General features: G+C 38.2%; 1 protein-coding gene across 2 annotated transcripts; it reads right to left on the bottom strand.

Annotated features, from left to right (window-relative positions):
• Positions 1-1,027: 1,027 nt before the first annotated feature.
• LOC120136400 (rho GTPase-activating protein 3-like) lies at positions 1,028-14,266 on the bottom strand. Of its 2 annotated transcripts, XM_039152446.1 has the most exons (7): positions 13,654-14,266; positions 13,077-13,197; positions 12,874-12,993; positions 12,536-12,766; positions 11,893-12,452; positions 1,702-1,706; positions 1,028-1,041 (listed from the first exon to the last, which is right to left on the bottom strand). In XM_039152446.1, the coding sequence occupies exons 1-5, from the start codon at positions 14,151-14,153 to the stop codon at positions 11,928-11,930; spliced, it is 1,497 nt and encodes a 498-aa protein (XP_039008377.1). In that variant the 5' UTR covers positions 14,154-14,266; the 3' UTR covers positions 1,028-1,041; positions 1,702-1,706; positions 11,893-11,927. The 2 variants fall into 2 exon arrangements, with proteins under 2 accessions (XP_039008377.1, XP_039008376.1); XM_039152445.1 differs by lacking the exons at positions 1,028-1,041; positions 1,702-1,706 and having other exon boundaries at positions 11,892-12,452.
• Positions 14,267-14,572: the final 306 nt, after the last annotated feature.

Genomic DNA, 14,572 nt, shown 5'->3' with positions numbered 1-14,572 from the left:
GGTTTCACACATGACCTATCGTGCCCGGCCTGTGCTAATTCTGACGAGACACTCCTTTATATTTTACGCTATTGCTCCAACATTCGTGGAGTTTGGAATTCTATGGTGCAATCTCATTTTCCTGGATCTTTTTTTACTGCTCCTCTTGATGAATGGCTTACTATAAATCTCTCCTGTAATGCTCCTCTATAATTTTTGTCCTTGGAATATTTGCTTTGTTTCGATTATCTAGCAGGCTTGGAAATGGCGTAACATATATATTTTCCAAGGAGATACTATTGAGTCATCCTCACTGCTAAACCTCAGCATCTCCTGGGCTAAACATTACCTCGACGCTGCTGTTTCTTTCACCGATTTTCAGCCTTATAATGCTGAGTTAATCCGGTGGCAACCTCCAAGACATAGTTGGGTTGCCTCAACACCGACGGTGCCGTCTTTGTGTCATCCAATCTCGGCACTGCTGGTGGCGTTTTCCGAGATCACAGGGGTACGTTTCTCCTGGGTTATAGTCCTCGGTGATCCATGCAGAATTATGAGGTGTTTACGAGGGTCTGAAGCTGGCTTGGTCGAAGGGATTTCACCACGTCCTGGTGCAAACCAACAACGTAACTGTCCTCGATCTCCTCTCCCCCTCGTCCTCGGAGAGTCCATTTGCTCTGGTGCGTAACATTGTTGGTCTGTGCTCAAGTTCCTAGTATGTCGAATTTGTTGCAATTCGAAGAGAAGAAAATTTTGCTGCCGATCGCTTAGCCAAACTTTCGAAACCTCACGATCGCCTCCTCACTGTGTATGATGCACCACCGACTTCTCTCTTAGATATCCTGCACCGGGATATTCATGGCCCCCCATATGTTCGTATGAGCACTTGATTTCCTAGCTTTGGCCTCATCTCCATTCAAATAATAATAATAAGAATAAGAATCATCAAGGATGAACCATATGTTAAAAACCTACTTAAGGCAACTAAGCCTAATTTGTTTGTGCATTATAAAGTCAGATTCCACGAATAAAACAAATTAAAGATAAACACGACAATCCAAAGTAGCAAAGGTCAAATCAACATTGGGATTTGATGATGCTTCATTGCTTTTGATTTTATATTCTAATGAATGGAAAATAACATTTGCTCCATATACTATATTTTAACTTGGAAATTACGATGGAAATAATGAGTGAAATAGTAAAATTGATTAGTTATGGTTCATAGAAACGTGCATTAAATCACACCTCTTCATTCATTCTCAGTGAGGTCCATGATTTTTATTGTACACAAGGACATAGCATTGCATGCAGAGTTTGATTGAATGCTGATCTTGTCGTTTACCATACATCACTGTCCTTTTTAGCCAGTTGAGTATGGGGACAGCTTCAACATTTTATTGCATGAAGACATAAAACTTAACTTTGGGGCATGTTTTGATTGTGACATGCCCTTCACCGCACATCACAACCTTTTCTCTTAACTTAATTCCACTAATTAGTGGATTTGAGGATTCTAATCTCATTAATTTTCTTCTTCTTTTGTAGTTATAAGTGTCCTCATTTATTTTACGATCTAAAATGACATTGTAGTATGCCACATCACCTTATTTCCATAAGTCCAATTCGAAAGTAATTATTAATTTGTCATAGTGAAAGGGTACCAAATAAGTTACTTGTTTGCTCTAGAAATCTTGTAGTAAACAAAGAAGGTAGGTAAAGAGAAATGGACCCACACACGTTCATGAAATATCAAGACAGTGGAGACAAGTCCCCTCAGGCTTAGGATCAGGGCCTCCATCCTTTCACTGTCTCCTCCAATGGTGTGTAATGAATTTGCAATTAATACATCATCTTTTAATTGCAAATCGCAATTTATCTCAATGCTCAATTCGTTTTCTCCACACTATTCACCTTCAATTTAGTTCCCCAAAAAAATATTATTAGTTAATATTATAGATAAAATACGAACTAAATGATATTAGAGGTTAAGAAATTTGTTATTTTTTTGATCTTAGAGGTTAAGAATTTTGTTGTTTTCCTTTAAAGTTATGAGTTCAAGCATAATAAATGTAAGAAATATGAGTGTTTATTATTAAATGGTTAATAATATTTATATATTATTTTTAACCAATAATCCTCGTGTTTTAATTTTCTTATTGTTTTGATTTATAAACTTTTAAAATTGAATATTCATCATCATCGTCCATCGCCGTTGTTTTCCTAGGATGCCAAAAAGCTACTTTTTAGCTATGGTTGTCTCCATGTCTTCCATGAGGTATACAGTTCCTTTAGCTTTCATTAGTTATTACTTTAACATGATATATACAAATATTATCTGAATTAATATAATCAATTATTAAAGATGATAGTTGTTGGTCAAGAAAGACAGAGATCGAGAAGAAAAAAGAAAGGCAAGATAAAGGAGAAAATGTTATAGTTTTAGTTGTTTATTGATTCTTGATCTAAAGGTAAGATAAATAATATAAAATTCATTAAATATATATTAATGTTATTGAATGTGGACGATTGGAACAAATGAGTTACCACGATTATAGGTGGTTAATTTTTTTTGACTCAGATGAAAAATCACAATTGATGAAAGAACGTCGTTAGTTAGTGTTACTTCCGGTTTTTTATGTTGTGGGGTAAATTTTTAAAATTTTAGGAGATGACGAACTAATAAAATTATAGGGGATAAAAATATATTATTTATAAAAATATAAAGAAAATATAAAAAATATATATGATAATTTAAAATTTTTAGGGGTGACTATTCCCATCTACTCATTTATTTCCGGAGGTGATAGAACATATATATTTATTTATAATCTTGGAGCTGAGGCTCTTAATTTATACTTTTATTAAGATTTGGCCCATGCCCTTCCCCAAATATAGAGAAGATCTTGGAGCTAGAGTTCTTATTTTGCACTCTTATCAAGAATTGACTTATGTCGAGGAACAGAACAATGAATGAGTTTATGTATGTTGGTGTCTGGTTGTTGAGATGTTATAATTAGTTATGGCAATAAGGGCTTGAAAAGAGTAAAATAATAAAAAGAAAGGGGTTATATGAAACGATTATATTATGTTGGTATATTACACTCATTCAATGATTTAAATGATATTGACACGGGTTAAATGTTCGCTAGCTGGTTCATGCATCTCTTAGATGCTTTGTTCGGTTGTTCGGCGTCTAGGTTAGCCTAAACTCCTCGGTTAATGTTGCTATAATGATAAGCTTGATGGAAAAGCATAAAAAATGTAAGTAAGCGTATGTGGGGAAATTTTTGGCACGAATGCCTGAGTTTATTCACACAAAACTCTCTATTTCCAATGGAGGTAGGGAGGTCTCCTTTTTATAATGAAGTCCCCTTACATCTCATTGTTGAAAAGTCAAGATAAGTGGCCAAATTGATGGCCAAACTATTTGGTGCAAATTGTTGAAAAGAAATTGTTAGGCATCGAAAGTTTGGATTGAAAAACAATTCCACCTAAAATGTTGAAAATATGGATGGTAAAACTATGCAATTAGTCATTGTAATTTAGGGTATTTATAAATTAGTCCTTAAAGCTTCAACTATAAATACCCTAGCTCATTTAGCTTCAAAACCATCCCAAAGCATTCTAGCTTTCTTCCAATACTAGAGAGAATTTAGAGAGTTTCTTAAGAGTTGTTTTCTCTTTTTTATCAAGAATGAATTATCATTGTTTTCTCCTTGGTAGATCGAGAGAGGTTGTAATTCCTATTTTTCTCATAGTGAAATTATTCTACCATTGCCCGTGGTTTTTACCCTATATTATTTAGGGGTTTTCCACGTAAATTTTGTGTCTCTTTTATATTTATTTTTATTTTCTCAAATTATCAGTTGCGATTTTGCTCTATCCGATAGACGTCTTCCGCAACAATTAGTATCCAAGCCAGATTAGAGTGTGTAATATCTGCTTATTGTCTTTGTGGTTGCCACCAAAAGGTGGATCATCCAACATAAAAAAGTAAGAAGGTATTACCCATTCTTTGAAGGTTCCAGAGAACTATTCACGATGGTGAAATAGTGGGAGCTATCCGTAAAAGAATCTATGGAAACGAAATTTGATATTGAAAAATTCAATGGGAGAAATTTCTCATTGTGGAAATTGAAGATGAAGGCCATCCTGAGGAAAGACGGTTGTCTAGCAGCTATCAGTGAAAGGCCGGTAGATTTCACAGACGACAATAAATGGATCGAAATAGACGGGAATGCTATGGCAAACTTTCATCTAACATTAGGAGATGAAGTATTGTCAAGCATCGAGGAGAAGAAGACAGCTAAGGAGATATGGTATCATCTCACCAAATTGTACGAGGCCACATCGTTGCACAATAAAATTTTCCTTAAGAGGAAATTGTACACTCTTCGGATGTCAGAATCTACTTCAGTGACGGAGCACTTAAACACACTGAACACTTTATTTTCTCAGCTTACATCCTTAAGCTGTAAAATAGGAGAACAAGAACGTGTTGAACTTATACTTCAAAGTCTACCGGATTCGTATGATCAACTCATCATCAACTTGACAAACAGTAATGTCACCAGTCTAGTCTTCGATGACGTTGCAGCTGTTGTTCTACAAAAAGAAAATCGGCGCAAGAACAAGGAAGACAGACAAATAAATCTGCAACAAGCAGAAGTGTTGACAACGACGAGAGGGAGATCAACAGAACATGGCCAAAGCAGGAGTTACAAACATGGTAGATCGAAGTCGAGGAGCAAGAAGAATTTAAAGTTCTACAACTGTGGAAAGAATAGTCACTTGAAGAAGGATTGTTGGAGTCTAAATAAAAACTCCAATCCACAAGGCAATACCGTAAACACTTCAGATGATGGAGATGCTCTATGCTATGAAGCGTCAACCACCGTGGAAGGCAGAAAAAGATTTGTAGATATATGACTCATTGATTCGGGAGCGACATATCACATGACCTCAAGAAGAGAATGGTTCCATCATTATGAACCTATCTCAGGAGGATCTGTGTATAGTTGCAATGATCATGCCTTAGAGATCGTTGGATAATAATGTTAGCAAGATTGAAACACGGAAAGGAATCATGAAGGTGTTCCATGGAGCGCTTGTGGGTGCTGAAAGGTGAAAAGATAGCTGCAAACTTGTACATGCTGAAAGAAGAGACATTGCTAGAAGCAGAAGCCTCTGTTGCCTCATGTAGTTCAGATTCTGTAAAGCTATGGCATAAGAAACTTGGACACATGTCAGAACAAGGAATGAAAGTCCTTGTGGAGCAAAAACTACTTCCAGGCTTAACAAAGGTATCACTTACTTTTGTGTGAGCATTGCATAACAAGTAAGCAGCACCGGTTGAAATTCAACACATCAAATTCTAGAGGCAAAAGTATTCTAGAATTGGTTCACTCTGACATATGGCAAGCACCATTAACATCCCTAGGTGGAGCAAAATACTTTGTCTCATTTATTGATGACTACTCCAGGAGATGTTGGGTGCACCCTATTAAGAAGAAGTCGGACGTGTTTTCAACTTTCAAAAACTTCAAAGCGCGGGTGGAACTTGATTCTGGAAATAAGATCAAGTGTTTCAGAACAGATAATGGAGGAGAATACACAAGCGAAGAATTTGATGACTTTTGCAGGAAAGAATGCATCAAAAGACAGTTCACAGTGGCGAACACTCCTCAACAAAATGGAGTGGCAGAGCGGATGAACAGAACCTTGTTAGAAAGAACAAGAGCAATGTTGAGGGATGCAGGCCTAGAAAAATCATTCTGGGCAGAAGCAGTCAATACCGCCTGTTATTTGGTGAATCGAGCTCCATCAACTGCAATAGAGTTGAAGACACCAATGGAGATGTGGACTGGAAAACCAACTGATTATTCAAACCTCTATGTATTTGGAAGTATAGTGTACTTGATATATAACTCCCAAGAAATTTCAAAGTTGGATCCAAAATCCAGGAAATGCAAATTCTTGGGGTATGCTGATGGAGTAAAGGTGTATCGCTTGTGGGATCTCACTACCCGCAAAGTGATCATCAGTAGAGATGTTATCTTTGTAGAAGATAAACTACAAAGAAAAGAAGACGATGAAAGCGTTGAAAAGTCAGAGACTACTCAGATACATGTGGAAAAAGAGTTTGAGCAAGGAGATTCTTCTGAAGCAGAACCAACACATGATGAACAAGAACCAGAGAGTTCTGAAGCTCCAACAACTCGTCAATCAGATCGTGTGATAAGACGTCCCAATTGGCACTCAGATTATATTATAGAAGGTAATATTGCATATTGCCTTTTAACAGAGGACGGTGAGCCATCAACATACCAAGAGGCAATAAACAACTCAGATGATTCACTGTGGATGATGGCGATGCAAGAAGAAATTGAAGCCCTTCATAAAAATAATACATGGGACCTTGTGCCACTACCACAAGGAAGGAAGCCAATTGGTAACAAATGGGTTTTCAAAATCAAGCGAAATGGTGACGATCAAGTTGAGAGGTATCGTGCAAGACTGGTGGTCAAAGGATATGCTCAAAAAGAAGGTATTGATTTCAATGAAATATTTTCTCCTGTGGTTCGACTAACAACAGTTCGAGTAGTTTTGGAAATGTGTGCTACATTGGACTTACATCTAGAGCAGCTAGATGTTAAAACAGCTTTTCTTCATGGAAATCTTGAAGAAGAAATTTATATGCTCCAGCCTCAAGGTTTTGAAGAAAAAGAAAAGAAGAACTTGGTTTGCAGGTTGAACAAATCTCTGTATGGTCTAAAGCAGGCACCGAGGTGTTGGTATAAGAGATTTGATTCCTTCATTATGTGCCTTGGATACAACAGACTTAATGCAGACCCTTGTGCTTATTTCAAGAGGTCTGGTGATAACGATTTTGTATATTGCTGTTGTATGTTGATGATGTTGGTTGCAGGACCCAACAAGATCATATTGAAGAATTGAAGGCATAACTGGCTAGGGAATTTGAAATGAAGGACTTGGGATCAGCAAACAAGATTCTAGGGATGCAAATTCACCGAGACAGAAGTAATAGGAAGATTTGACTTTAACAAAAAAATTACTTAAAGAAGATCTTGTCACGATTCAACATGCAAGATTGTAGGCCAATTTTTTACCCCTCTTCCTATTAACTTCAAATTATCTTCCAGTATGAGTTCTAGCAGTGAAGAAGAGAGGATAGAGATGTCTCGAGTACCGTATGCATCAGTAGTGGGAAGTTTAATGTTCGCTATGATATGGACAAGACCAGACATTGCACAAGCAGTGGGAGTGGTTAGTCGGTACATGGCGAATCCAGGCAAAGAGCATTGGAATACAGTAAAGAGGATCCTTAGATACATCAAATGGACCTCAAATGTTACATTATGTTACGGAGGATAAAACTTACTTATAAATGGGTATGTCGATTCTGACTATATAGGGGGATTTAGATAAAAGCAAATCTACTACATGATATGTGTTCAAAGTTGCTGGTGGAGCTGTAAGCTGGGTTTCAAAATTGCAGTCAGTTGTGGCTACATCCACAACAGAAGCAGAATATGTAGCAGCTACACAAGCCAATAAAGAAGCAATTTGGTTGAAAATGCTATTGGAGGAGCTTGGGCACAATCAATAGTATGTCTCTCTGTTTTGTGACACTCAAAGCGCCTTGCATCTAGCAAGGAATCCAACATTTCATTCAAGGACAAAGCACATACGAGTTCAATACCATTTCATTCGTGAAAAGGTGGAAGAAGTGATGGTAGATATGCAGAAGATCCATACCAAAGACAACATAGAAGATTTCATGACGAAGGCGATAAATGCCGATAAATTTACTTGGTGTCGATCCTCCTGTGGCCTGTCAGAGACGTAAGCAACATGAAGGTACAAGGTAGAAAGAATGGTGTGAAGATATGATTGTTCCAATCAAATCTTCAAGTGGGAGATTATTGAAAAGTCAAGATAAGTGGCCAAATTGATGGCCAAACTATTTGGTGCAAATTATTGAAAAAAAATTGTTAGGCACCGAAAGTTTGGATTGAAAAACAATTCCACCTAAAATGTTGAAAATATGGATGGTAAAACTATGCAATTAGTCATTGTAATTTAGGGTATTTACAAATTAGTCCTTAAAGCTTCAACTATAAATACCCTAGCTCATTTAGCTTCAAAACCATCCCAAAGCATTCTAGCTTTCTTCCAATACTAGAGAGAATTTAGAGAGTTTCTTGAGAGTTGTTTTCTCCTTTTTATCAAGAGAAAATTATCATTGTTTTCTCCTTGGTAGATCGAGAGAGGTTGTAATTCCTATTTTTCTCATAGTGAAATTATTCTACCATTGCCCGTGGTTTTTACCCTATATTATTTAGGGGTTTTCCACGTAAATTTTGTGTCTCTTTTATCTTCATTTTTATTTTCTCAAATTATCAGTTGCGATTTTTCTCTATTCGATAGCCGTCTTCCGCAACACTCATGACTACTCCTAGTCTAACTACAAGAAAAACTCTTTACTTTAGTTGAAACTCCTTGTTTGAGTCCTATTCAAACAATGACTATGTTACTTGGCTTTATTTTCCAAAGGATAGCCGGCTTTGCTTGGTGGACAGGACCTAAGTCGGTGCTGGCCTCGGTCCTTAGTGCACCCTCGGTGTGTGCATGCCTCGACCCTGTGTGCCCCCGAGGTGTGCTGCCCTCGTCGTTAAGTGGCCCCCTTTTTGCGTTCATCTCAATTCTAGGTGCACACCTGATGTGCGTTGGCCCCAACTCCGAGTGCGTCCCGTTGCTTACTGGCTAGAGCCCTCAGCTGACATTGTCTTGCGTTGGCCTTGGCTCTAGGTGCACCTTGGTGTGCGGTGGTCACGACCCTAGACGACCCTTTTTGTTTGATGGTCGTGCTTGTGAGTAGTTTGGGGCAAGCGTGTCTTGACCCTATTCGGCTCTGTGTGTGCCTTGGTCTCGGCGTGTCCCTTGTGGGCCTCTTGGACTGCGTCTGTCGCACTTTGGTGGGTATTAGTCTCGGCACCACAGTGGAGCAGCCTACCTTGTGCTGGTTGCGGCCCTATGGGTAGTCTGTTTTGGGTCGACCTCGACCACAAATTCGTGGTCAGTGACAATATACACAAATTAAACGATATTAATGATTAAAGAATTTATTGTTATTCTTTGGAGTATCGATTCTTGGATTTGAACACCGTGTATACAAGAGTATGAGCATTCATTATCCTAGAGTTATTCAAATGATACTAGTCAATCACATTTGCAAAACACTAATAAATGTTTGATATGAATCTACAAATATGAGATCTTATTGAAAGATAAACTCATTATTAAATTTTGTTATAGTATGATATGAATCTCGTTTGATTTGATCTAAAAATTAAAAATACAAACCATTTATTGAAGGGATAGAATTGAAGATTTGTAAAAACGAATGTATGAGAATCGAATACAAACCTTTTCGCACATGTTGAATTTATATAAGACTATACTTCTAACTATAAGTTTTATTGTTACACGTCAATTCAACCATAGAAATTAAATAAAAATACAAACAAATACATAACTAAACCTTAGTGAGATTCATTAGAGCCAATAGAGACTTTTAAATATTTATTTACGCTTCGTGTTATCATTGTCAACTTGAAAAATTAATAATTAAAATGTAATAAAGTTAAGAGACTTAAACTATTCATTCTGCCTATAATATCTAAGTTCAAATCATTTGAGCTAACATTGAATTTTATTTAAAATGTTCTATTTAAATTAAAATTTCGACCAATTCAGTATTAATTAAATTTAATGAATATATAAATATTAATAAAAATAGGTGTAAGATTCACTTAGATAATGTAAAACTTTTTTAATCTTATATAGATTTAGGATCGTTTGATGAATAAAAAAATAGATGGTTGAGACTAATTCTTTATTTCTTTCAGTGAATATATTTTTATTTTCTACTGTTAATCTTAGTCATCTATTTTTACTTATCTAATAAAAAATGTAATGAAACTAAAATAACGTCCCAACTGTTGCTATACCCCGTTTATTTCATAGAATAGACAAGGCCCAATTTTATACCAAGTTGACGACATTTAGCCCATCATGCATTGATCCATGGCTTAGAAGCTTTCCGAAAACACCACGCGAACAGTACAGTAACAAATCTGGGGGTCGAACGCTCCGAACGCGACTAACGCTTTCGCTTTCGCTTTCCTCCAGTTCTGCTTGGGAGCCTTCCTAAAAGAAAGAATTGACTGACCTTGCTGCTTAGGACTTTTCTTTTCTAAAGTCTAAAGAGATTTCCCGGTGAGAACTCCTTTCTTGTAGCAATTCCGACAAGAGCGGAAATAACTACGGTTATTTCCATTCTTCTTTCTCCTGTTCTTCTTCTATCTAAGGACAAGGCGGAAGGTAAGGCCTGTGCTTGCTTCTAAGCTTCTTTCTTCTATCTTCTAGTCGAGGTGAAAGCTTTCAAAGAGCTGAGTCCTTCCCCCTGCAAAAAGCCGCTCCACGGTGGTAAAGTCTCATCACATTAGTACCGAGGCCCGAGCGGACCCATGCGAAAGCAGTAGTAAGGACAAGGCTTCTTTAATTACACCCTGAACCGCGAGCGGAAAACGATCCGTCGCAGAAGACAAATCAAAACTTCGTAATGATGAAAGTTTTGACAGCCTCCGTAAAGGTGCAACCTGATCAAAAGTCCCCTGTTTTCCACATCGTTATTTCCTCCATCGATATCCAATTAATTTATCTTGCCATTTCTTCTTTTTGGTTTTATTTGCTAATCCGTGGACTAAGGGATGTAGGCCTAGGAAAACTGGAAATCAAGTTATCGGCGGGCCCGGCTGTTCGTGTCGGTAGGTGAACGAAGTCAATCCCGGGATGGAAACAGACTTTTGGGGTGCTAAGATCAAAGTCGAGAGGGAAATAGCCCAGATCGTACCCTAAGCAATCACTTAGTGGAAAAGGTTGGTCTAGGAACCCGAGAAAGGAGAATGTTCAAAGCTTTCAGCGGGCTAGAGTCGTCTTCTTGCGCAGTACGCATCAGAACTAGTGGAATGGGGATAGGTTGTTCAAGAATAGGGGACTGATGACTTTCCTGTTGATGCAAGTAACTGAAGCCTTAAGATGAATATGAAGTCGGTGGTCGATGAAGACCTTATCTACCTCAAGCCTCATGAATCAGTTAGGTTGGAGTTGGAGGAGTCACTATTAGTTGGTGACTGTGGAAGTGTTATGTAGGTCCAAAGCCGGTGTAAGAGATTGAACAATCCTTTGCGGGATTGGATTCTTTTGATAGTGGTGTGGTTGTTTCGGTACTTCTGTAAGCCTTGCCTAACATACCCCCTTTTGACCCACGTCGGGGAGAGGAAGAACTACGGAGCGAGATCGATCTCGTCGTAAGCCCTATAGAAGAAAGGTTCGTTCACTTGACATCTTCGACCCCTGTTGAAAAACCATCTTCTCAACCTGGTTTTGAAAAGCTCCTAGCGGACCCTGGTATCTACTTTTTGAGCTCTCTTATTAGGAGACCTTTTTAACTTGATTTGCTCTCTTTAAAAATATCAAAAGATTCAAACTTTTGATTTTATTTAAGAAATATAATATCTCATCCTACTATCAAATTATTTCAACCACTAATTTGGATGTCGTAGTAAATCATATTTGAAACACATAAATTGAATTATAGACGTGTTTGTTTATATATACAACTTACATCAAATATATTAACAAATATTATTAATAAAATTTAAAAATGGTAATTTTTTAATACGTTAGGTTCAAATTATTATTGCACATTATAAATATAGTACAAGGAGACTAAGAGGGAGATCATTAACCTATAGCTTTGAGTTGGAACAAAACCTAGAAACTATAATTTTGGCATACACAAGCAGAAATCGCCTAAATGATCATATAAACATTTTGGGATAAATGCTAGTGATGTATCACACACAAGCTTCTCCACGTCGTCTAGTATTTACAATCCCGAGATTTCGGGTCTTCTTACTGGACTTACTCAACTGAAACACCGAGTGTCTGCATAACCGCAGTACACCTTTTCTTAAACTTAGCCGGTCCTTATTATTGTGCCAACCTTTGCATTCATTTTCACATGCACTTGGTGTGCTGTTACCTGAAATGGACTCTAATTCCTCTTCTCCCTCACCTCTCCCAGAGGTCCATGGTTTCTCTTCAGGGACACATTCCAGTCTACTCATTGTGGCAGCCCGCAAAAGCTTTGCAGTGGAAGCTACCTTAGATGGACTTGCACCGGGAACTTGCTCATCGAATACCCCACTGTCTGTGGTGGTTGCGGAGTGGATGTCGATAATGCCGGTAGGAGAATACAATGGCAGCAACCTGTCCATGGCAGCTGAATCCTCCCTTTCACCAAGTGTCTTTAAGATCAGTGTCTTGAGGAAGTTCATTACTTGCACAGCATGAATCAATGCTGTCAGAGGATCAGCCATCTGGACCACATAGAGATAGACTCTGGTTTAAACTTTGACGGAAATTAGTGTTCAAAATGCAAGAACTGAAAGTAAAAGAAAACCTGAGTCATGTTTGGTGCAAAAACCATAGCGACGTTTCGTGCGTTCATTTTGTTGTATTGTTCATGCTGCACAACATCAGCCATCAAATTGATAGACCAGTCAAGGAGAGCAGCTTCTGTTTGAGGAAGTAACTTGACGAGTTCAGCGCAGTCATCCTCGGTGTTGCAGTGCATCACCTGCTCCGATGTGAGGGAATCGAGTACTCCGCTAGGAAGTTCTCTAAGCCATGCCTGCAAACGATTCCAAGTACAGGCACCGACTGAGATATAATATCAAAATAGTCAAGCATGAAAGCAAAATGTCATAATCTTGATATTCTGGCATTTAGAAACTATACCTTTATCAGACCAGCCAAACAATGGACATTGATTCCGCGTGGTACTACACCTTTGTTTAACTCGTCTCGGACATACTCTTCTTGGCTATTCTCGGCGTTAATCCGGAATATCCCTTCCGCCTTCAATCAACATAACCAATCGTCGTCAAAACCTCAAGCATTAAGAACAGGATTTAGTCATTAAACCAAAGCATAGGCTTAACCTTAAGGCCTCCTTCTGCATACAAACGTTTCTGCATCATAAGAAGAATAGTTGGCACACTGTTCCCTCGGTCATCATAAGAACACTGCATTGATTCGGCAGAAACTCCAAAAACACTTGCACTGGACAATGAAAAAGATCAGTTTAGCCTTTAAATGTGAATATTAACAACTAAGCTTACAGGGGGGAAAGCACACACATCCCAATGAAAAAGATCATTTTAGCGTAGAATTTCCATCATAATCAAAGACTAAAATTTTCCGAGAAATCAAGCATTTATTGCAGAACAACAACAGCTTCCTCATCGAACATGGCAAAAGTAGTTGGAATGTCCCTTTCTCGTACAGATTTAATCAAAAACATAAAACCTCATATTTGACAAACAAGAGAACGACTGAATTAAGTCAGATATAACAATCAAGCATACAGATACACCTCCAAGAACAGTTGCAATTGAAGAAAATTTGCGAAAAGTCTAATAAGTTTCTTAATGAATTCGAGAATTGAACAAATTTGTAAATCAGCAATGCAAATAAACTGAATTGAACGTGAATTTGAATTAAAATTCAGAACCAAACCTGGCACTGGGAACCTTTCTGGGAACATCACGCTGGAGCTCAGTAGGCAAGCCTAGGAAACCATTGAAGCGGTCGAAGGTCACGTGAGAGACGTGCCTGACTTCAGTCGGCAAGCTAATATCCATGGAAGACACGTCGTCGGTATCCACGCTGCACGTCACCAGCGACTTTCTTAACAACGCCGCCAAAATGTCCAGAAAAGGGAACTGGAACTGGAATTGGTTATTGTCTTTTGAAGTTGAATCACGGCTTTGACCCTGACTACTAGAACTACTACTAAATCTCGACTTGGGGCTTATAAACGGCGTCGTGGCAATGGGATCTCCATCATATCCATTTTCTTCTTCGTCTTCGTCGTCAAACTCTTGTTCCTCTTCTTCTTTGTCAGTGGCTTCATAGTCGCCGGTTTTTGCTTGGTGGAAGAAGGGACTCGGAGGAGCATGGCCGAACTCAGTGATTCCGAGGAATCCACAAGATTTGGATCGAAACAATCCACTCATATTTTTCCTAGAGAAGAAAGGAACATGCAAATATAATAATAAAAAGAAGAAGAGAAATGAAGAAAAGTGGAGTTGGTTAAGGAAGGTGGGAGAGTATTAGAGGCAGAATCCCAAAAATTAAGAAGTAAATGATGTTGTCTTGATTATAAACAAAAGAAGAGGGAGAGGGGGAGAGAGCACAAGGGGTGGAGGTTGCTTGGGACTAGAGATTGTAGATATGGCAAGGGAACTGATAAGGACATTGGGGTGTAAATTTGGAAATAAAGTGAAAACCAAAAATGAAACAAATGTTGAGGACAGTCATTGCTCGACTACGAAGAGCCATGGCCACACATCAGAGTGCGGGAGCTCTGCCTTGGATGTTCGTGGACTTCTCTTATGTGTGGCAGACTAAAAATAAAATAAAATTATAATCATAA

This window comes from Hibiscus syriacus, unplaced genomic scaffold (genome assembly GCF_006381635.1).
Source record: "Hibiscus syriacus cultivar Baekdansim isolate YM2019G1 unplaced genomic scaffold, ASM638163v2 tig00110627_pilon, whole genome shotgun sequence".
NCBI lineage: Eukaryota > Viridiplantae > Streptophyta > Magnoliopsida > Malvales > Malvaceae > Hibiscus > Hibiscus syriacus.
Note: the sequence above shows the minus strand (reverse complement) of the source record. Positions and strands in the feature narration are given on the sequence as shown.

Bases quoted from the DNA above. Each gene is read 5' to 3' on its own strand.
- LOC120136400 (XM_039152446.1), bottom strand. From the start codon at position 14,153: ATGAGTGGATTGTTTCGATCCAAATCTTGTGGATTCCTCGGAATCACT. The intron at 12,994-13,076 runs GTTAAGCCTATG...TGTTGATTGAAG, and splicing joins ATGCAGAAGGAGGCCTTAAG to GCGGAAGGGATATTCCGGAT. The intron at 12,767-12,873 runs GTATAGTTTCTA...AATCGTTTGCAG, and splicing joins GTTTGGCTGGTCTGATAAAG to GCATGGCTTAGAGAACTTCC.